Below are 23515 nucleotides of genomic sequence, written 5' to 3'. Positions count from 1 at the left end.
TCACAGCGTCTCTTTAAACTGATGCCCAAAGACTGGTTTAGGTTTCCTGTGCAGGGAGGAGTTTTACACGTACTGTAACTATCATAGTTATGGTCTCCAGCGACATCATGTGGTAAATGACTGACAAGTCAATATGAATGTGTGTGACATTGAGCCAAGTGATTTGCAATATTGTAAAATATGTGTTATTTAAATAGTTAGCACATAATTTGTTATCAATGAGTGGGAACAAGATCGAAGGTTGTCTTTTTGTCTCATGGAATTTCATATTTTGTTATCATGTCCGTAAATGTGAAAATTTAAGGCGCCAGTCCAAGTCCAAGTGCTGCAGTGTATCCAATAATGCATGAACATCACATAAGTGAATAAATTAACCAATTCATTTGTCAATCATCTAATCCTACTGGTAAAAAATGCCTGTGGTTCAACAACAGAGGAATTCAGAGAGTTTAAAAACCAATGGTTGCACAGACTCATTTCAGCACCAAGGAGAGCGCTGAACATTCAGGCTACAAACTGATGGACCCAGTGTACTGATGGGGGGTTTAGGGCAGGTACTGTCAGACTGATTCAGCTGTCAAAGACTCAGATCTGAGAATTTTAAATCATAATCTGTGTGTGCGTTCTGTCTTCTCTGTTATTACAAACATTTGGCTATATTCCATCACCGATGGGAAACGTTTTGTGCATTTATAAACTACAATATGTGGTCACGTTAATAGCGGACATCATTGCTATGACAAATGAGGAGCTATTATGACTACTACTTCCATTACTTTGTTTTCAAGCCGTGTTGACTTTTGTACACACCATTAAAGTAAAAAATGTAAGTGAAATATATAAATCGTGGTCTTTTTAAAGTAAGAGCATTTAACTGAAAACTGAAGAACACGTACCTTTTCTTTAGTGGGTAAAGTCTGAGTTCTGGTAAAAGTGTCTCCTCCGTTAATACTGATCAGCTCAGCATCTACAGGTGGAAACGGTGCGGGGAAAACCACTACGTCACTCTTCAGCGTGTCTGAGCTGAAACACACGTCATACTGCTGAGTAGACTTAGAGTAAGACCAGCTCCCGTCAGGGTGGGTGGTGATCATTGGGGCGCTGTACCTGCTGAAAGTGCCGTCTGTCCTGTGGCATTTGACGGCTATTAAACTGATGAGGCTCAGCAGGAAGATGAGTGACACCGCCACGATGGCGATCAGCAGATAGAGGTTCAAAGAGGAGAAGCTCTCCTCCTTTATGGGCACATGTCTGAACTGAGTCTGGATGTCAGCTGCGCTTTCAACCACCAGCACATCAATAGACACAGTAGCTGACAGGGAGGGTTCTCCGTTATCAGAAACCAGCACCACCAAGGGGTGAGTTTTCAGGTCATTGTCACTCATCCTCCTCTTAGTCCTGATTTCTCCGGTGCTGGTTCCGATCCTGAAGAGGTTGTTTCCTTTGGGCTCAGACAGGTGATAAGAAAGCAGCGCGTTGTATCCAGAGTCTGAGTCTACAGCCCTGATCTTTGCCACAAAGTATCCCGCTTCAGCAGAGTAGGGGATGCTCTCACTGTTAACGGAGCCGTGCTCAGAATAGGGCGCCAGAATTGCTGGATTATTGTCATTTTCATCCAGGATACAAACGTTCACAGTCACGTTGCTGCTGAGCGGAGGAACACCAGAGTCTGTGGCCTGAACTTTGAACTGGAAGGTCTTTAGCTCCTCATAGTTAAAAGACTGCAGGCTGACTATATCTCCAGTCTCTGAGTTTATATTTACAAATGATGAAATTGGGAAACCTTTCGGGTAATTATCTATCAGTGAATATGTCAGTTTAGCATTTTCATTTGCATCTGAATCATGAGCAGTTGCCCTTGTGATAATATCTCCCACTTTACTATTCTCTTTCACGTAAATATTTACAGTGGCTTCTGGAAAACGAGGCGCATTGTCATTAACGTCAGATATCTGCACAGTGATTACAGCGGTGCCAGAAAGAGGTGGACTACCTTCATCCGTAGCAGTAATGGTTACATTGTACTGTGATACAATCTCTCGGTCAAGGTGACCGTCAACTATCAAAGAGTAATAGTTTTTGTAATTTGACGTTAACGTAAAAGGGACTGAATCTTTAATTTTGCAAGTGGTAAGGCCATTTTGCCCTCCATCTTTATCAGTCACAGTCACCAATGCAACGACCGTTCCAGATTCAGCATTTTCCTTCACTGGACTCATTAGTGAAGTTATAGTGATTTCTGGCTTATTATCATTGACATCGACTACTTCTATCAGCACTTTAGAATAACCACTGCGAGGGGATGCGCCTTGGTCTGTTGCTTGTACTCTTAATTCATATGCATTGCTTTCCTCGTAATCCAAATTTGCCTTTACTATGATTTCACCGCTTTCGGGAACAACGCTGAATTTTCCAGGTGAGTCCACATTTCCTCTTCTCATTAAATAATATCGGATGTCTGAATGTAGCCCTTCGTCTAAATCGGTTGCGTTTAGATTCATTATTGTTGTGCCTATGGGTGCATTTTCGCTCACTCTTACTTTATAAAGCGGCTTGCTAAACGAAGGCGTGTTATCATTAACATCTATCACATTCACAAGAATCTGCATAGTGCCAGATCTTGCAGGTTTTCCTCCGTCTACAGCGGTTAGTGTTAGTTTAATAATGGGTTGTTTCTCTCGGTCTAAAGCTTTCTGCAGCACTAACTCGGCAGAGGCAATGTCTCCTCCGCTACTCACATCTATGGAGAAATGTTCGTTCGGACTTAACTGGTAGGTTTTCACTGAGTTGCTGCCGGTGTCTGCATCTTGAGCTATTGGGAGCGGATACCTCTCTCCCGTTGAAGAAGACTCGGAGATATTAAACACATGGGTTTGCTCGAGGAATGATGGCGCATTATCATTAATGTCAAGAATGCTGATCTCAATGCGATAAATGTTCATAGGGTGGCTCAATAATCCCTCTATATTCAGGGAGCACTTGGGTAAACTTGGACAAAGCTCTTCACGGTCTATCCTTTCGTTAACAAACAAAACGCCTGTTCTTAAATTAGCCTCGAAATATTTCTTACTGTATCCAGATACGATCCGAAATCCTCGTTCTTCCAGCTGCTGTGGATGAATGTTTAAACCCTTAGCGAGATTCCCCACCACTGTGCCTTTGTCCACCTCCTCCGATACGGAGTAGGAAATCTGAGCACCAGACCGGTCAGATAAACAAAGGAGAATGGCGCATAGCATCCATTCGGCCTCTCTATATTGTTGACGACTCATCCTTTTGGTTACGTTAAAAAAAATCGGGCAAACAAACGTCATTAATCCATAAAAACGCGAAAGTATCCAAACTAAGCTTCATATATGGACCATCTTTCACGACGAGATGCTTCTCTAACCCAGCCCATAGGAAACGTACAGACTGTTTCTTATTTCACCGACAGTGGAGGAGGAGTTTTAGGTCATTAATGAACACAATTGAATGCGTGGTCTCCAGCGACATCTTGCGTTACTTTGCTAAACCACAGTGGATTCTTTGTTAGCCACACACCATGATCTAAGGTCTTTTTTCCAACAATAAATCAGCAATGTATGATTGTTTGGATTCCATGAAGCATTATATTTGTTTACTGCAAAATCGAAACAGTAAGAGCAGTAAAAAAGTCAAGTAATTGGAGAGGAAATGAATCAGAACAGTGCTATAACTAGCAAGAGGGACAGTATATTGATTATGAAGTAAAAACTTTAATGGATTAAATGAGTACATGAATGGTGATATTTGACTGTTCCTAGATTTTGTTGCTGAACATACTTAGTAATATGCTTCCTCCACCAAAAGTACTAAAAAACACTACTTTACAAACCAGGTGATAATTCAGCTCTTAATCTTTCCCTATTTTACCTGCTTATGATATTGTTTTGTGGTATGTACAATACTAAACATATTTTCTTTTTTAAATGTGGAGACCCAACAACAAGACATGGCATATGAAATACGAGTTCACCATAACTACATAAAATCAAGCACGTCCTGAGGAATGAGGAACGTAGGGAGAGATCAGCACCATGGAGAGCGCCTTTCCCGTTAAGCAGCATCAGAATATACAAAATCTGTGGACACTGGAAAGCTAATAGACATTTACCAGAGAGTGAATAATAATTTGCTTCTGCTGATGAAGGAGAGAATCACACTAGAACCACGTACTGTTGTGTTTCATGTCTTCTATTAAAACACCTACAGATGATGACAGTGTGCTTTGCACATTTTTTGGCTTGTGCTTAAAGCAGCTAAAGTGAAGGACAAAATATACACAAAATATACACTGACTGATGGAGTTCAATCTTTAGGCCTCTTACCTTTTCTTTAGTGGGTAAAGTCTGAGTTCTGGTAAAAGTGTCTCCTCCGTTAATACTGATCAGCTCAGCATCTACAGGTGGAAACGGTGCGGGGAAAACCACTACGTCACTCTTCAGTGTGTCTGAGCTGAAACACACGTCATACTGCTGAGTAGACTTAGAGTAAGACCAGCTCCCGTCAGGGTGGGTGGTGATCATTGGGGCGCTGTACCTGCTGAAAGTGCCGTCTGTCCTGTGGCATTTGACGACTATTAAACTGATGAGGCTCAGCAGGAAGATGAGTGACACCGCCACGATGGCGATCAGCAGATAGAGGTTCAAAGAGGAGAAGCTCTCCTCCTTTATGGGCACATGTCTGAACTGAGTCTGGATGTCAGCTGCGCTTTCAACCACCAGCACATCAATAGACACAGTAGCTGACAGGGAGGGTTCTCCGTTATCAGAAACCAGCACCACCAAGGGGTGAGTTTTCAGGTCATTGTCACTCATCCTCCTCTTAGTCCTGATTTCTCCGGTGCTGGTTCCGATCCTGAAGAGGTTGTTTCCTTTGGGCTCAGACAGGTGATAAGAAAGCAGCGCGTTGTATCCAGAGTCTGAGTCTACAGCCCTGATCTTTGCCACAAAGTATCCCGCTTCAGCAGAGTAGGGGATGCTCTCACTGTTAACGGAGCCGTGCTCAGAATAGGGCGCCAGAATTGCTGGATTATTGTCATTTTCATCCAGAATACAAACGTTCACAGTCACGTTGCTGCTGAGCGGAGGAACACCAGAGTCTGTGGCCTGAACTTTGAACTGGAAGGTCTTTAACTCCTCATAGTTAAAAGACTGCAGGCTGACTATATCTCCAGTCTCTGAGTTGATGTTTACCATAGTTGATAGCGGTAATGAGTTACTGCTACTTTGTAAAAAAGAATAGGTCACGTGACCGTTCTGATCGATATCAGCATCAGCTGCTGAAACTGTTTTTATAACTGCCCCTACTGGACTGTTTTCTCTCACATAGACATTGATTATGGTTTCTGTGAATAGAGGTTTGTTATCGTTCACATCTGAGACGTGTACGTTAATAACGCTGGTGCTGGATAGAGGTGGGCTGCCCTCATCAGTAGCAGTGAGGCTGATATTGTATTGAGAAGAGGTCTCTCTGTCAAGAGGACCGTCCACCACCAACGAATAGTAATTCTTATAATTGGACTCTAATTTAAAGGGAACATTATTGGAAATCTTACAGTTCACCATCCCGTTTCTTCCTCCGTCTTTATCAGATACTGAAACAAGTGCAATGGCGGTGCCGACGGACGCGTCCTCCTTCACGGTGTTTAACAGTGACGTGACTGAAATTTCAGGAGCATTATCATTAACGTCTAAAACCTCAATCAATAATTTGGCATGAGAGGTGAGAGGAGAGGAAGCTCCATCACTGGCCTGTACTCTGATCTCAAAAGCATTATTTTCTTCAAAGTCGATATTCTTTTTATTTGTTACAATTCCAGTTTTTTCATCTATTGCAAAAACATCAGTTTGTTTCCCTCGACCTACTTCGCTAAAGGAATATGACACTTGTCCATTTGGGCCTGCATCTAAATCAGTAGCATTCAGTGTTATTATTGATGTGCCTATCTTAGCGTTCTCATACACACTGGCTTTGTACAGAGTTTGACTGAATACAGGAGGATTGTCGTTAATGTCCAACACATTCACTATTATAGTCATACTACCAGATTTAGCAGGTGTTCCTCCATCAATGGCCGTCAGTATCAGTCTGATCACAGACTGTTTTTCTCGGTCTAAAACTTTCTGAAGAACTAATTCTGGAGATATAATGTCTCCTTTATGTGTAGCGAGAGAGAAGTATTCATTTTGACTAAGCTTGTAGGAATTTACGGTGTTTTTACCGACGTCTGCATCGTCAGCTGGATGCAGGGGAAATTTTACCCCTGCTGCTGTACTCTCAGTAATGTTGATTATCTGAGACGTTCTTAGAAACGACGGAGAATTATCATTTACATCTAGAACTGTAATTTCAATACGGTACAGTTTTAACGGGTTATTAATAACTGCTTCTATACTAAGTGAACATTTCGCTTCATCGCCGCAGAGCTCCTCTCGATCTATTCTCTCATTAACATACAGGACACCAGTCTTTAGGTTTACCTCCAGATATTTTCTCTTTGATCCAGCAACGATCTGAAACATGCGGGACTCCAAATCCTGGACATTGAGGTTCAGATCTTTGGCGATATTTCCGACAACAGTCCCCAGATTGACCTCCTCTGAGACGGAGTAAGAGAGCTGCCCAGACACCGCTTCCCAGCAACAATCCAGCAGCACGACCACGACATAAATCCACACAGAGCTCGCTCTCCTCGGTAAATTCATTTTTCCAGTCAGTCATCGAGAGAAATCGTACATATAGATTCCTTCATTAACGCCACAAAAATAAAGAATCGGTGTTAAGTAGGCTAATTCACGACAGGAATTTAAACTGCAACACGAAAATCGCCTTCACATCGTTCTCTTCCACCGTCTCCGTGTCTTTGTTTCAATCGCCTGAGAAACATCATCATCCTGTGAATCTGGGAGGAGCCCCGAACCACCGAGGAGGAAGTTCAAATGTGATGGTCTACAATGTCCTCATGTGGACACTTGAAAGAACTACATTCTCCAGCAAACGCATCATATCACTACAACTTCTACATTAATGTCCCCTGAAACATTAACCAGGTCTCAAGGAGAAACACTGTCAACATGACTTCACACTTAGTTCCATTGTTTGGCAGCAGTTTAAATTCTTCTTGAACATATTTTAGAAATAATGGAAAAACAAGTAAACTATTCATTTAGTCAACTGTTTTGGAAACAGAAAAAATGGACGCAAATACATGTAAACAATAGTTACATTCCTGAAGAATGACAACCTTTGAGACTCTTGTGTGAAACTATAAATATAACTGTTGTGTGGTATAGTATGCTTTCTGTGTTATTATTCAATGTGTTTCTTGCAATGCCTTATGCATTAAAGAGTACATAGACACCGCAAATACAAACTTGTGTTCAGCACCATGGACAGCGATATCCCTTTCTAAAATGTCACACATGCCAACAATGCACCTCAGTCACTGTTGAGAAAACCATCAACAACTGCAAAGGAGGCTACAGTTTGATATATAAACCTACACCACTGACACATTTTTCATTGTGTTACACGTACACAGCACAAAGACCTTAAAAGTAACATGAATACAACTGCAGCATTTCACCTCCAATTCTGAACATAGAACGAGTGCAATAACAAGTACTTAATGCGACTATGTTCTTACCTTTTCTTTAGTGGGCAAAGTCTGAGTTCTGGTAAAAGTGTCTCCTCCGTTAATACTGATCAGCTCAGCATCTACAGGTGGAAACGGTGCAGGGAAAACCACTACGTCACTCTTCAGCGTGTCTGAGCTGAAACACACGTCATACTGCTGAGTAGACTTAGAGTAAGACCAGCTCCCGTCAGGGTAGGTGGTGATCATTGGGGCGCTGTACCTGCTGAAAGTGCCGTCTGTCCTGTGGCATTTGACGGCTATTAAACTGATGAGGCTCAGCAGGAAGATGAGTGACACCGCCACGATGGCGATCAGCAGATAGAGGTTCAAAGAGGAGAAGCTCTCCTCCTTTATGGGCACATGTCTGAACTGAGTCTGGATGTCAGCTGCGCTTTCAACCACCAGCACATCAATAGACACAGTAGCTGACAGGGAGGGTTCTCCGTTATCAGAAACCAGCACCACCAAGGGGTGAGTTTTCAGGTCATTGTCACTCATCCTCCTCTTAGTCCTGATTTCTCCGGTGCTGGTTCCGATCCTGAAGAGGTTGTTTCCTTTGGGCTCAGACAGGTGATAAGACAGCAGCGCGTTGTATCCAGAGTCTGAGTCTACAGCCCTGATCTTTGCCACAAAGTATCCCGCTTCAGCAGAGTAGGGGATGCTCTCACTGTTAACGGAGCCGTGCTCAGAATAGGGCGCCAGAATTGCTGGATTATTGTCATTTTCATCCAGAATACAAACGTTCACAGTCACGTTGCTGCTGAGCGGAGGAACACCAGAGTCTGTGGCCTGAACTTTGAACTGGAAGGTCTTTAACTCCTCATAGTTAAAAGACTGCAGGCTGACTATATCTCCAGTCTCTGAGTTGATGTTTACCATTGTAGACACTGGCACTGAAATACTATTACTGTCTAAAAATGAATATCTCACCAGGCCATTCTGGTCAATGTCAGCATCAAATGCAGACACAGTTTTAATAATTTCTCCAACTTTGCAGTTTTCTCTCACGTAAACATTAACCACAGGTTCAGAGAAACGAGGTGAGTTGTCATTGACGTCAGAAATGTGAACAGTAATAACAGTAGTGTTGGAGAGGGGAGGAGTCCCTTCATCTGTAGCTAAAATTGTGACGTTGTAATTGGAGCTAATTTCTCTGTCAAGGGCCCCGTCAACGACTAGAGAATAATAGTTTCTGTAGTTTGTCTCCAGTTTAAAGGGAACCTGATTCAAGATTTTACATTTCACTTCACCATTTCTGCCACCGTCGCTGTCTACAACAGACACAAGAGCGATAGCAGTACCAACAGCGGTGTCCTCCTTCACTGTATGTAACAATGATGTTACAGTGATCTCGGGAGCATTGTCATTTACATCAATTACTTCCACCAGCACTTTACAGTGAGCAGACATTGGAGGCTGAGCTTTATCATTGGCTTCTGCACGGATCTCGAACGCTGTATATTCCTCATAATCAACATTGGCTTTTACAATTATCACACCCGTTATGGGATCAATGTGAAAAATCTCTAGTATACGATCCTGCCCTTTGCTTCTTAACGAATACACTATCTCACCGTTTGTCCCCTCGTCTGCATCGGTGGCATTTAGTGTAATCACTGTTGACCCGATTGGCGTGTTTTCATATACGCGAGTTTTGTATAAGGGACTGTTAAACACTGGAGGATTGTCGTTTATGTCTAACACGTTAATGATGACCTGCGACGTGCCAGATCTCGGTGGAGTGCCTCCATCTATAGCAGTCACAGTGAGATGTATCACAGGCTGTTTCTCTCTATCCAGCGTTTTCTGTAAAACCAACTCGGCAGACACACTTTCTCCTCCTTTGATTGTAGCGAGAGAGAAATATTCATTTGGTGTTAATTTAAACACATTAACCAAATTCTTACCTACGTCTGCATCGACAGCTTCTGACAAAGCGAATTTCATTCCAGGCAGTGTATTCTCTGCTATGTCTATAGACTGAGATTTTTCCGTGAATATCGGGTCGTTGTCGTTGACATCAAGTATATTTATTTCTAAACGATATAGCTTCAGAGGATTGTTTATGACGGCTTCTACACTGACTGTGCATTTTGGTGCCTTCGCACAAAGCTCCTCTCGGTCTATTCTCTCGTTAACGTAGAGAACACCAGTCTTTACGTTTACCTCGAAATATTTTCTTTTGGATCCAGTAACAATCTGAAACATACGGGATTCCAAATCCTGAAGGCTGAGGCTTAGATCCTTAGCGATATTTCCTACAGATGTCCCCGCATTCACCTCCTCTGACACGGAATAGGAGAGGTGCCCAGACTCCGCTACCCAGCAACACTCCAGCAGGACAATCACCAGATACGAAACAATAGACGTCCTCATTGGTACGGGCATAATTCCCTTAAATGGTTTAAACGCACATCCAATGAAAGGAAATCCCGGCACAAATTTTACAAGTATGAAAACGTGCTACTGCAGACTGCGTCTTATATATTGTCCATATGGATGAGAGATCTTCCCTCGGTCCTTTCGTTCTCTCTTTGTGACAAAGCCCGATGAAACCAAATCGTCATCTAAAACTAGGAGGAGCGAGAAACTACTACATAGAAACTCTCAGTGTTACGGTCTATAGCGTCACCACGTGGAGATCCGCTACAACTGCATGAATACAATCTGTAAAACAGATGTATCCAAGAGAGGCTAAATCATTCCACAGGCTTTTTTTTCTGTTAGTAAAAGTGCAACTGAAATGCTACTAAAAAATGAATCCACATGATTAACCGTAATTTCAGTTTACAAAACGATTGTTTTTGCTATTATATAATGTAGACTACAATGAGCGAGGAGTCTGCAAACTGTATTAAAACATTCAATAATCAGGCACCACACACCATCAAATCCAACAAATTTCTGGTCTTACGAAAGCTTTTCTCATTAAAGAGTTTTCCAAATTGCAGACGCGAGCAGAAAACCACACACCAATGTTAACTTTTTCACACCATGGAATAAAAGTCAGTTCTTCGTGCGTCAGAGAAATATCAACAAAAGAAAAGAAATCCTCAGATGAAATCAGTTGCATTTTTTTCTTACCTTTTCTTTAGTGGGTAAAGTCTGAGTTCTGGTAAAAGTGTCTCCTCCGTTAATACTGATCAGCTCAGCATCTACAGGTGGAAACGGTGCGGGGAAAACCACTACGTCACTCTTCAGCGTGTCTGAGCTGAAACACACGTCATACTGCTGAGTAGACTTAGAGTAAGACCAGCTCCCGTCAGGGTGGGTGGTGATCATTGGGGCGCTGTACCTGCTGAAAGTGCCGTCTGTCCTGTGGCATTTGACGGCTATTAAACTGATGAGGCTCAGCAGGAAGATGAGTGACACCGCCACGATGGCGATCAGCAGATAGAGGTTCAAAGAGGAGAAGCTCTCCTCCTTTATGGGCACATGTCTGAACTGAGTCTGGATGTCAGCTGCGCTTTCAACCACCAGCACATCAATAGACACAGTAGCTGACAGGGAGGGTTCTCCGTTATCAGAAACCAGCACCACCAAGGGGTGAGTTTTCAGGTCATTGTCACCCATCCTCCTCTTAGTCCTGATTTCTCCGGTGCTGGTTCCGATCCTGAAGAGGTTGTTTCCTTTGGGCTCAGACAGGTGATAAGAAAGCAGCGCGTTGTATCCAGAGTCTGAGTCTACAGCCCTGATCTTTGCCACAAAGTATCCCGCTTCAGCAGAGTAGGGGATGCTCTCACTGTTAACGGAGCCGTGCTCAGAATAGGGCGCCAGAATTGCTGGATTATTGTCATTTTCATCCAGGATACAAACGTTCACAGTCACGTTGCTGCTGAGCGGAGGAACACCAGAGTCTGTGGCCTGAACTTTGAACTGGAAGGTTTTTAACTCCTCATAGTTAAAAGACTGCAGGCTGACTATATCTCCAGTCTCTGAGTTGATGTTTACCATTGAAGCTATCGATGTGGTCTTCGGTGAACTGTTGATTAAATGGTACGTTGCTTTTGCGTTTTCATTCAGATCTGAATCTAACGTTGTTAGTGTGTGAATAGTTGTTCCAAGCGGACTATTCTCTTTCACATAAACACTAATTACTGATTCCAGGAATCGCGGAGGATTGTCATTAACATCAGAAATTTGAACTGTAATGACGCTTGTGCTCGACAGAGAGGGGGATCCTTCATCTGTCGCTGTAATTGATACGTTATAGTAGGAAACACTTTCCCTGTCAAGAGGGCCGTCAACCAATAAAGAATAGTAGTTTTTATAGTTGGATTTTAATTTGAATGGCACGGAACCTGTAATTTTACAGTTTGTCAGGCCATTTGTGCCCCCATCATTATCAGTGATAGTCACCATAGCAACAGCTGTGCCTATTTCAGCGTCCTCTTTCACTGGACTCATGAGTGATGACACCGAGATCTCTGGAGCATTGTCATTGACATCAATAACTTCGACTAAAACCTTGCCATGTGCGCTGCGTGGAGGAGTGCCCTTATCTCGTACTTGAACGCGCATCTCAAATGCTTGATTTTCCTCATAGTCAATATTTCCTTTTACGGTAATTTCCCCAGTAATATCATTCAGGGAAAACTTGTCATCAGGGTTTAAACGTCCCCTCTCCGTGAAAGAGTATACAAGCTGACCATTAACACTGTCATCTAAATCAGTAGCTGTCAGTGTTAGTAACTTTGTGCCAATATTTGCATTTTCAACGACCTGGACCTTGTAAAGAGTTTTACTAAACACGGGTGGATTGTCATTTACATCCAGTACATTGACTTTAATCTGTAAATTGCCCGTTTTGGGAGGTTTTCCTCCATCTATCGCAGTCAGAGTGAGTTCAATAGCAGCCTGTTTTTCTCGATCTAATGCTTTCTGCAGCACTAACTCGGCAGAGACGCTCTGGTCACCAGTGCTCTGTATATCCAAAGAGAAATAATCATTTTGATTTAATTTGTAAGTCTTTACCGAATTAATGCCCACATCTGCGTCATGAGCTATCGGCAGTGGGTGCCTTTCTCCGACATAGGAAGATTCAGACATATCGATTATACTTATTTCTTCCATAAAATACGGAGCATTGTCATTAATATCATTAATCGCAACTTCAATTCGATGGAGGCTGCGAGGGTTGCTCAATGTGGCCTCTATATTTAAAGAGCACTTTACCGTATTAGGACAAAGCTCCTCTCGATCTATCCTCTCGTTAACGAAAAGTACTCCAGATTCATGGTTTATGGCAAAATACCGTTTTTTGTACCCAGAGGTAATCTGAAGACCAGTGGAGTGGAGTTGCTGCACATTGAGATTTAAATCCTTAGCGAGATTTCCCACCGCTGTCCCTTTGTCCACCTCCTCTGAAATGGAGTAGGATATCTGAGCCACCGACCAGTCGCCGAGACAAAGCAGAGTGAAAAACAGACCCGCAATATTATCCCATTGTTCCCGAGCCGCCATCGCTGTTTAGATAAAAGAGACGAGTCCAGGTTTCTGCCTCTTGGCCTATCCACCAAAAATAGCGTTGTTATGTATCCATTCTCGCTAAGGGTCCTCTCTCTGTCGGGCTTCACTCGTCTGTACGCTATTTTCACAAAGCACTGCCACATGATGACGTTTTCTTTTTTGTCATGATTAGAGGAGGAGTTTTTAAAGCGTGAACACAAGATTTTTGCATGGTCTCTAGCGACATCTCCTGACACTGTTGTGTACAGAGAGACTGTTCAAAATAGAGGAGGATGAGTTTATTATAAAGAATAGTAAACGGTATTGATAGGAAATATATATGCTGAATAAACTGGATTGGTTGATATAACAACAGGGTGAAAAGTCCATTTCACTAAATTCATCTTGTTATTCATTAATATCTGTTAATGTAGTTATTTCACATGGCTAATGTCTTCATCCACTTACTAAGACACGGAATATAACCTGCAACATTTGCACTTCACAATATCAGCACCACAGACAGCAGCCGCATCTCAATACAGACAACAGGGATAGAAGTTTTCAGCACCATGGACAGCAGGCCAATGCAGTTTCAGTGCACTGAAGAGGTAGAGCGACTGTAGAGTACTGCATTCAGTACACTGTAGTACTCAGTGAAATTATTTCAACTATGTAGTAGTATAGGTGTTTTCAAACTACAGAGTTACCTGCCAACTTTGTAGAAGCCTTATCTTACAAAGGACCATCAAATTAATCTATTTCTAATCGTTTTAAACAACAGAGAGACTGCAAATAAATGTCTTTTACCACCCAATTAAGTATTATTTTTCAACACTGTATATAACAAAAGATACGCAGATTAACTCAAAATTCACTCCTTTTAGATTAATAACATTAGGCATGGCTTACCTTTTCTTTAATGGGTAAAGTCTGAGTTCTGGTACAACAAGTATATTGCACAGTTAACCATGGCTTCTTTTTGTGGAATGGGGCATACAATACACCTAATGGTGATAGCAGGCGGAGAATATTAAGAAACTCCCGTTCAGCACCACGGACAGCGTCATACAAACTCATATGTAGAGTTTGGCAGCCAACAGACCGGTGATCAACAACATACAGTACATCAAGCCATTTATCAATATTGACCCCAACCTCAATGACTTTTAATATAACTCAAACTTAAAATTTCCAACTTAAGTGAAGCTGAATGTTGCTGCATAAACAGGTGTAATTTCACTTTCAGTAATAACATAAAAGGAGGTCAATGAGACATACTCAGTGTCAATGGTCTTACCTTTTCTTTAGTGGGTAAAGTCTGAGTTCTGGTAAAAGTGTCTCCTCCGTTAATACTGATCAGCTCAGCATCTACAGGTGGAAACGGTGCGGGGAAAACCACTACGTCGCTCTTCAGCGTGTCTGAGCTGAAACACACGTCATACTGCTGAGTAGACTTAGAGTAAGACCAGCTCCCGTCAGGGTGGGTGGTGATCATTGGGGCGCTGTACCTGCTGAAAGTGCCGTCTGTCCTGTGGCATTTGACGGCTATTAAACTGATGAGGCTCAGCAGGAAGATGAGTGACACCGCCACGATGGCGATCAGCAGATAGAGATTCAAAGAGGAGAAGCTCTCCTCCTTTATGGGCACATGTCTGAACTGAGTCTGGATGTCAGCTGCGCTTTCAACCACCAGCACATCAATAGACACAGTAGCTGACAGGGAGGGTTCTCCGTTATCAGAAACCAGCACCACCAAGGGGTGAGTTTTCAGGTCATTGTCACTCATCCTCCTCTTAGTCCTGATTTCTCCGGTGCTGGTTCCGATCCTGAAGAGGTTGTTTCCTTTGGGCTCAGACAGGTGATAAGAAAGCAGCGCGTTGTATCCAGAGTCTGAGTCTACAGCCCTGATCTTTGCCACAAAGTATCCCGCTTCAGCAGAGTAGGGGATGCTCTCACTGTTAACGGAGCCGTGCTCAGAATAGGGCGCCAGAATTGCTGGATTATTGTCATTTTCATCCAGGATACAAACGTTCACAGTCACGTTGCTGCTGAGCGGAGGAACACCAGAGTCTGTGGCCTGAACTTTGAACTGGAAGGTCTTTAACTCCTCATAGTTAAAAGACTGCAGGCTGACTATATCTCCAGTCTCTGAGTTGATGTTTACCATCGTGGATAGAGGCAGAGATTTACTCTCACTCTCTAAAAAGGAGTAGCTCACTTGACCATTGTTGCTGACATCAGCATCAATTGCAGTAACTGTTTTAATAACAGTTCCTACTTTGCTATTTTCTTTCACATAAACATTTATTACAGGTTGTGGGAAATATGGCGCATTGTCATTAACATCAGACACATAAACAGTGATAACACTGATGTTGGAAAGAGGAGGACTTCCTTCATCTGTAGCTGAAATTGTCACATTGTACTGAGGAGTTACCTCTCTGTCTAGGTGTCCATCAACAACTAAAGAGTAATAGTTTTTATAGTTTGTCTCCAATTTGAATGGAACCGCGTTTAAGATCTCACATTTCACCTCACCATTTTTACCACCGTCCCTGTCTAGAACGGATACCAGTGCTATAGCAGTGCCAACACCAGCGTCCTCATTCACTGTACTGAGCAGTGATGTCACAGTGATTTCAGGAGCGTTGTCGTTCACATCAATGACTTCTACCAGCACTTTACTATGAGCAGACAGAGGAGGCTGGGCTTTGTCCCTGGCCTCTGCTCGGATCTCAAAAGCTTTTCTTTCCTCGTAGTCGATTTTGCCTTTCACCGAAATGATCCCCGTGTCAGGGTCAATTTTGAAAACATCCAGAATATGGTCCTGATCTTTACTACGAAGAGAATATATTATTTCACTGTTCATGCCTTCATCAGCGTCGGTCGCATTTAAGGTGAAGATGGACGTACCAATCGGGATATTTTCAAACGTCTTAACTTTGTATAGATTACTGCTGAACATCGGTGCGTTATCATTAATATCCAGCACATTTATTTCAATCTCTGATGTGCCTGAATTTGGTGGAGTTCCCCCGTCTACCGCAGTTAACATGAGCTGCACATTTGGCTTTTTCTCACGGTCTAAGGCTTTCTGCAGCACTAACTCTGGAGATATGCTCTCCCCTCTTTTGTGTGTCGCAAGGCTGAAGTATTCGTTAGAACTGAGTTTATACGCACTAACACCATTTTTACCCACATCAGCATCGCTTGCCTCAGATAACGCGAATCTAAATCCAGGCAAGGTGTTCTCTGCTATGTCCAGTATTTGTGATTTAGTCCTAAAAGACGGGGAATGGTCATTCACATCTCTGATCTCTATCTCTACGCGGTAAAGCTTTAAGGGGTTGTTTATCACAGCCTCTACGCTAACAGTGCATTTTGGTTCCTCTGCACAAAGCTCCTCTCGGTCTATCCTCTCATTGACATACAGAAATCCGGTCTTTAGATTTACCTCGAAGTACTTCCTCTTAGATCCCGCAACAACCCGAAACAAACGGGACTCCAGATCCTGCACATTGAGGTTTAGGTCCTTGGCGATATTTCCGACATTAGTTCCCGGGTTTACCTCCTCTAAGACAGAGTAGGAGAGCTGCCCAGACGCCACCTCCCAGTAACAATCCAACAGCACCAGCGCCAGATATATAACAATAGACCTCCTGTAACTCGGTAAAGGCATAATTCCACCGAAAAAGAGCCAAGCATACATCCACAACTGAGTTTCTATCGTGGAATTACGAGATGTGACTATTTTTGCAGACACTATTTCGATTTTCTTATTCTTATAGACGAAGGCTCCATAATGCTCTCCCTCCTCTTCCCGTGTCTCTTTGTCATGAAAATCCACAGTCATTACGTTTTTACTCTGGGAGGAGCCTCAACATTTCTGTGTTACGGTCTATAGCGTCGCTGTGTGGTAACTTTGATTAACTGCACGTTATAAACATGGCTGTAAAATACTTTCCCTCATTCTTTAGGAGTTATACATGGAAGAAAATGATTCCCTTTTTTGACGATTAGGTATTACAAATTAATACGAAAAGTCACTCGTAACAAATGACATATTCAAGTAAAGGCCAAATGATGAAATCAGTCAAAATAACTTAAAACTAACCAAGTCAAACAAGCAACGACTTGAGCCATTTTGAGTGAGTAGGCATGCATTCTTTTTACAGCCCACTGTAATGTTTACAGGGAAAAGGCTGTTGCAAAGAACCAGATATATGCCCGTTAGACAATGAGATATGTCAAGTCTTTCCTATTTATTCCCTTCTTACCACACTCTGTCCTCGACAATAAGATATACATCCACTTACAAGTATATTGCACAGTTAACCATGGCTTCTTTTTGTGGAATGGGGCATACCAATACACCTAATGGTGATAGCAGGCGGAGAATATTAAGAAACTCCCGTTCAGCACCACGGACAGCGTCATACAAACTCATATGTAGAGTTTGGCAGCCAACAGAAGGGTGATCAACAACATACAGTACATCAAGCCATTTATCAATATTGACCCCAACCTCAATGACTTTTAATATAACTCAAACTTAAGATTTCCAACTTAAGTGAAGCTGAATGTTGCTGCATAAACAGGTGTAATTTCACCTTCAGTAATAACATAAAAGGAGGTCAATGAGACATACTCAGTGTCAATGGTCTTACCTTTTCTTTAGTGGGTAAAGTCTGAGTTCTGGTAAAAGTGTCTCCTCCGTTAATACTGATCAGCTCAGCATCTACAGGTGGAAACGGTGCGGGGAAAACCACTACGTCACTCTTCAGCGTGTCTGAGCTGAAACACACGTCATACTGCTGAGTAGACTTAGAGTAAGACCAGCTCCCGTCAGGGTGGGTGGTGATCATTGGGGCGCTGTACCTGCTGAAAGTGCCGTCTGTCCTGTGGCATTTGACGGCTATTAAACTGATGAGGCTCAGCAGGAAGATGAGTGACACCGCCACGATGGCGATCAGCAGATAGAGGTTCAAAGAGGAGAAGCTCTCCTCCTTTATGGGCACATGTCTGAACTGAGTCTGGATGTCAGCTGCGCTTTCAACCACCAGCACATCAATAGACACAGTAGCTGACAGGGAGGGTTCTCCGTTATCAGAAACCAGCACCACCAAGGGGTGAGTTTTCAGGTCATTGTCACTCATCCTCCTCTTAGTCCTGATTTCTCCGGTGCTGGTTCCGATCCTGAAGAGGTTGTTTCCTTTGGGCTCAGACAGGTGATAAGAAAGCAGCGCGTTGTATCCAGAGTCTGAGTCTACAGCCCTGATCTTTGCCACAAAGTATCCCGCTTCAGCAGAGTAGGGGATGCTCTCACTGTTAACGGAGCCGTGCTCAGAATAGGGCGCCAGAATTGCTGGATTATTGTCATTTTCATCCAGGATACAAACGTTCACAGTCACGTTGCTGCTGAGCGGAGGAACACCAGAGTCTGTGGCCTGAACTTTGAACTGGAAGGTCTTTAACTCCTCATAGTTAAAAGACTGCAGGCTGACTATATCTCCAGTCTCTGAGTTGATGTTTATCATTGTAGAGAGTGGCAGTAAGTTATTATCACTGACTAAGGAGTAGGTCACATGACCATTTTCACTAATGTCAGCATCTGTTGCAGATACTGCTTTCAAAACAGTCCCAACTGGACTGTTTTCTCCAACATACATATTAATTATAGTCTCTGCAAACTGAGGTGTGTTGTCATTTACATCAGAAACCTGAATCATAACCACACTGGTGTTAAAGAGATGGGGCCTACCTTCATCCTTAGCTTTGATAGTGATATTATAATGGGAAATGAGTTCCCTGTCTAGAGCTCCATCAATAACTAAAGAATAGTAATTCTTATAATTTGTCTCTAACTTAAAGGGAACCGAATTCAATATTTCACATTTCACTTCACCGTTTTTGCCCCCATCTCTGTCCAGAACCGACACCAGTGCAACAGCAGTACCAATTTCAGCGTCCTCCCTTACTGTACTGAGCAGTGACGTCACCGTGATGTCAGGCGCATTGTCATTGAGGTCCACCACCTCCACCAGTACTTTACACTGTGCTGTTAATGGAGGCTGGCCTTTGTCAGCAGCCTGCACACGAATTTCGAAGGCAGGGTTTGTTTCATAGTCAATTTTCCCTTTAACTGTTATTATTCCTGTTTCTGAATCAATTTCAAAAATGTCCAACACATGGTCCTGATCTTTTGAATTCAGTAAATACACGATGTCTTTGTTTGTCCCCTCGTCAGCGTCAGTTGCAGTCACTGTTACGACTGTACTGCCAAGTGGTGCATTTTCTGTAAGACTTGTTTTATACAATGTTTTGGTAAAAGCTGGGATATTATCGTTTATGTCCAAGACATTAATTATGATCTCAGAGGTGCCTGATTTTGGAGGTGTTCCTCCATCTACAGCGGTCAATGTAAGTTTAATTAAAGCCTGCTTTTCTCGGTCTAATGCTTTCTGAAGGACTAACTCGGCTGACACACTCTCTCCTTTGTGCACCGCCAACGAGAAATATTCATTAGGACTTAGCTTGTATGTGTTAATATTATTTCTCCCTACATCAGCATCGTAGGCCGACAGCACAGGGAATGTAGCTCCCGGCAATATGCTCTCTGCTATGTCGATAGTTTGTGATTTAGCAGTGAAAGAGGGCGGATTATCATTTACGTCATTAATATTAACTTCAACGCGGTAAAGTTTCAGAGGAGAATTAATCACAGCCTCTACATTTATTGTGCATTTAGCAGCTTTCGCGCACAGCTCTTCTCTGTCTATTCTTTCACTGACGTAGAGGAAACCTGATTTCAAATTCACATCGAAATACTTTCTCTTTGATCCAGTAACGATCTGAAACATACGTGACTCTAAATCCTGTACATTAAGATTTAGATCCTTGGCGAGATTTCCAACAGAAGTCCCCAGGTTTACCTCCTCTGAGACGGAATAGGAGAGCTGCCCAGATACCGCTCCCCAGTTATACTCCAAGACAACAATCACTAGATAAATCCCAATGGAGGTCTTTCTTCCCGGCCGATGCATACTTCCATACAACGAGAACAAAACATATATCCTGATGTTGACGTGGATTTTACTTAGGCGAAAACATCGCTCGTAAAACCAGATTATATGCCCGTATATTGACTGTATCCATTCCCCTTCGCCCTGCGTCTCATCCTAACAAAGCACTAGAGAAAATGATGATCCTTTTAATGTGGGAGGTGCCTCCACACATCAGCGACCTGCTGGACGTGTTACGGTCTATAGCGTCGCCTCATGGTCATTTGGAATAACTACAATGCTTTGAAAAAAACTCAGACAACCAGTATTTATGTTGAAAATCACCAGAATTGAAATGATTCCTGTCAGTGATAACCGGTAGAAATTACATCTTTCATTACCGGGTCTCCTGCCAGGCCCTGATATCTGAACAGAGTGTGATTGACGTGTATTTCAGCACCGTGGATAGCGCATCATTGTGCTGACGCTGCGTGGCATTCATAGTACAATTCAGGTGAGACACACCTATGAATTCTTACACCTTTTTTAAAAAACAGTGCAGCAAATAAAGACAACAAGGCTTGTGGTCTATGAATTTACAGACCCAACATTCAGTGACTATTCCAATACAAAGTACCTTTTGCATGAGGATTAACGAGGCAGTAAACATGCGAACTATCGCAGCTGTGTTGGTAGTTAATCATACAGGAATCATTGCATATTTAAAGATTATAAGACTGTTTATGTAAAGGAACATTACCGTTGCATGTTGCAGAGAAGCAAACTCATGCCTAACATTAAAACAAACAAATGCAAACCCTCTTTTTACGTTTGATTGTGAGAGCTGACATGACAACTCAAATAAAGAAAATAATGCAGTTACTATAAGCTTACCTTTTCTTTAGTGGGTAAAGTCTGAGTTCTGGTAAAAGTGTCTCCTCCGTTAATACTGATCAGCTCAGCATCTACAGGTGGAAACGGTGCGGGGAAAACCACTACGTCACTCTTCAGCGTGTCTGAACTGAAACACACGTCATACTGCTGAGTAGACTTAGAGTAAGACCAGCTCCCGTCAGGGTGGGTGGTGATCATTGGGGCGCTGTACCTGCTGAAAGTGCCGTCTGTCCTGTGGCATTTGACGGCTATTAAACTGATGAGGCTCAGCAGGAAGATGAGTGACACCGCCACGATGGCGATCAGCAGATAGAGGTTCAAAGAGGAGAAGCTCTCCTCCTTTATGGGCACATGTCTGAACTGAGTCTGGATGTCAGCTGCGCTTTCAACCACCAGCACATCAATAGACACAGTAGCTGACAGGGAGGGTTCTCCGTTATCAGAAACCAGCACCACCAAGGGGTGGGTTTTCAGGTCATTGTCACTCATCCTCCTCTTAGTCCTGATTTCTCCGGTGCTGGTTCCGATCCTGAAGAGGTTGTTTCCTTTGGGCTCAGACAGGTGATAAGAAAGCAGCGCGTTGTATCCAGAGTCTGAGTCTACAGCCCTGATCTTTGCCACAAAGTATCCCGCTTCAGCAGAGTAGGGGATGCTCTCACTGTTAACGGAGCCGTGCTCAGAATAGGGCGCCAGAATTGCTGGATTATTGTCATTTTCATCCAGAATACAAACGTTCACAGTCACGTTGCTGCTGAGCGGAGGAACACCAGAGTCTGTGGCCTGAACTTTGAACTGGAAGGTCTTTAACTCCTCATAGTTAAAAGACTGCAGGCTGACTATATCTCCAGTCTCTGAGTTGATGTTTACCATAGTTGATAGCGGTAATGAGTTACTGCTACTTTGTAAAAAAGAATAGGTCACGTGACCGTTCTGATCGATATCAGCATCAGCTGCTGAAACTGTTTTTATAACTGCCCCTACTGGACTGTTTTCTCTCACATAGACATTGATTATGGTTTCTGTGAATAGAGGTTTGTTATCGTTTACATCTGAGACGTGTACGTTAATAACGCTGGTGCTGGATAGAGGTGGGCTGCCCTCATCAGTAGCAGTGAGGCTGATATTGTATTGAGAAGAGGTCTCTCTGTCAAGAGGACCGTCCACCACCAACGAATAGTAATTCTTATAATTGGACTCTAATTTAAAGGGAACATTATTGGAAATCTTACAGTTCACCATCCCGTTTCTTCCTCCGTCTTTATCAGATACTGAAACAAGTGCAATGGCGGTGCCGACGGACGCGTCCTCCTTCACGGTGTTTAACAGTGACGTGACTGAAATTTCAGGAGCATTATCATTAACGTCTAAAACCTCAATCAATAATTTGGCATGAGAGGTCATCGGCGAGGAAGCTCCATCACTGGCCTGTACTCTGATCTCAAAAGCATTATTCTTTTCAAAGTCGATATTCTTTTTATTTGTTACGGTTCCAGTTTTTTCATCTATTGCAAAAACATCAGTTTTGGTCACGTGGTCTATTTTACTGAATGAATATGACACTTGTCCATTTGGGCCTGCATCTAAATCAGTAGCATTCAGTGTTATTATTGATGTGCCTATCTTAGCGTTCTCATACACACTGGCTTTGTACAGAGTTTGACTGAATACAGGAGGATTGTCGTTAATGTCCAACACATTCACTGTTATAGTCATACTACCAGATTTAGCAGGTGTTCCTCCATCAATGGCCGTCAGTATCAGTCTGATCACAGACTGTTTTTCTCGGTCTAAAACTTTCTGAAGTACTAATTCTGGAGATATAATGTCTCCTTTATGTGTAGCGAGAGAGAAGTATTCATTTTGACTAAGCTTGTAGGAATTTACGGTGTTTTTACCGACGTCTGCATCGTGAGCTCTTTGCAGGGGAAATTTTACCCCTGCTCCTGTGTTCTCAGTAATGTTGATTATCTGAGACGCGCTGAGAAACGACGGAGAATTATCATTTACATCTAGAACTGTAATTTCAATACGGTACAGTTTTAACGGGTTATTAATAACTGCTTCTATACTAAGTGAACATTTCGCTTCGTCGCCGCAGAGCTCCTCTCGATCTATTCTCTCATTAACATACAGGACACCAGTCTTTAGGTTTACCTCCAGATATTTTCTCTTTGATCCAGCAACGATCTGAAACATGCGGGACTCCAAATCCTGAGCATTGAGGTTCAGATCTTTGGCGATATTTCCGACAACAGTCCCCAGATTGACCTCCTCTGAGACGGAGTAAGAGAGCTGCCCAGACACCGCTTCCCAGCAACAATCCAGCAGCACGACCACGACATAAATCCACACAGAGCTCGCTCTCCTCGGTAAATTCATTTTTCCAGTCAGTCATCGAGAGAAATCGTACATATAGATTCCTTCATTAACGTCACAAAAATAAGGAATCGGTGTTAAGTAGGCTAATTCACGACAGGAATTTAAACTGCAACACGAAAATCGCCTTCAC

The 23515-nt window shown here is 42.8% G+C and overlaps 7 protein-coding genes across 7 annotated transcripts in view; all 7 read right to left on the bottom strand.

Moving 5' to 3' along the window:
- The window catches only part of LOC139207417 (protocadherin alpha-C2-like), an 89410-nt gene that overhangs the window by 51916 nt on the left and 13979 nt on the right, over positions 1-23515 (bottom strand). The window lies entirely within an intron of this gene.
- Positions 401-3272, bottom strand: LOC139207543 (protocadherin alpha-3-like). The gene is made up of 2 exons (XM_070837279.1): positions 893-3272; positions 401-417 (listed from the first exon to the last, which is right to left on the bottom strand). Exons 1-2 carry the CDS (start codon positions 3270-3272, stop codon positions 401-403), a joined length of 2397 nt encoding a protein of 798 aa, XP_070693380.1.
- On the bottom strand, positions 4179-6861 carry LOC139207542 (protocadherin alpha-10-like). The gene is made up of 2 exons (XM_070837278.1): positions 4321-6861; positions 4179-4215 (listed from the first exon to the last, which is right to left on the bottom strand). Exons 1-2 carry the CDS (start codon positions 6726-6728, stop codon positions 4179-4181), a joined length of 2445 nt encoding a protein of 814 aa, XP_070693379.1. The 5' UTR covers positions 6729-6861.
- On the bottom strand, positions 8902-13123 carry LOC139207539 (protocadherin alpha-3-like). Its single transcript, XM_070837277.1, has 2 exons — positions 10745-13123; positions 8902-8931 (listed from the first exon to the last, which is right to left on the bottom strand). The coding sequence occupies exons 1-2, from the start codon at positions 13121-13123 to the stop codon at positions 8902-8904; spliced, it is 2409 nt and encodes an 802-aa protein (XP_070693378.1).
- On the bottom strand, positions 13940-16790 carry LOC139207538 (protocadherin alpha-3-like). Its single transcript, XM_070837276.1, has 2 exons — positions 14409-16790; positions 13940-13945 (listed from the first exon to the last, which is right to left on the bottom strand). Exons 1-2 carry the CDS (start codon positions 16788-16790, stop codon positions 13940-13942), a joined length of 2388 nt encoding a protein of 795 aa, XP_070693377.1.
- LOC139207537 (protocadherin alpha-5-like) lies at positions 17746-20154 on the bottom strand. The gene has a single exon (XM_070837275.1). The coding sequence runs from the start codon at positions 20152-20154 to the stop codon at positions 17746-17748; it is 2409 nt and encodes an 802-aa protein (XP_070693376.1).
- On the bottom strand, positions 20995-23385 carry LOC139207536 (protocadherin alpha-8-like). The gene has a single exon (XM_070837274.1). It carries the CDS (start codon positions 23383-23385, stop codon positions 20995-20997), a length of 2391 nt encoding a protein of 796 aa, XP_070693375.1.

Source organism: Pempheris klunzingeri, chromosome 9 (assembly GCF_042242105.1).
Source record: "Pempheris klunzingeri isolate RE-2024b chromosome 9, fPemKlu1.hap1, whole genome shotgun sequence".
Classification (NCBI taxonomy): domain Eukaryota; kingdom Metazoa; phylum Chordata; class Actinopteri; order Acropomatiformes; family Pempheridae; genus Pempheris; species Pempheris klunzingeri.
The sequence above is the reverse complement of the archived record's forward strand: the minus strand, read 5'-3'. Positions and strand labels throughout refer to the sequence as shown.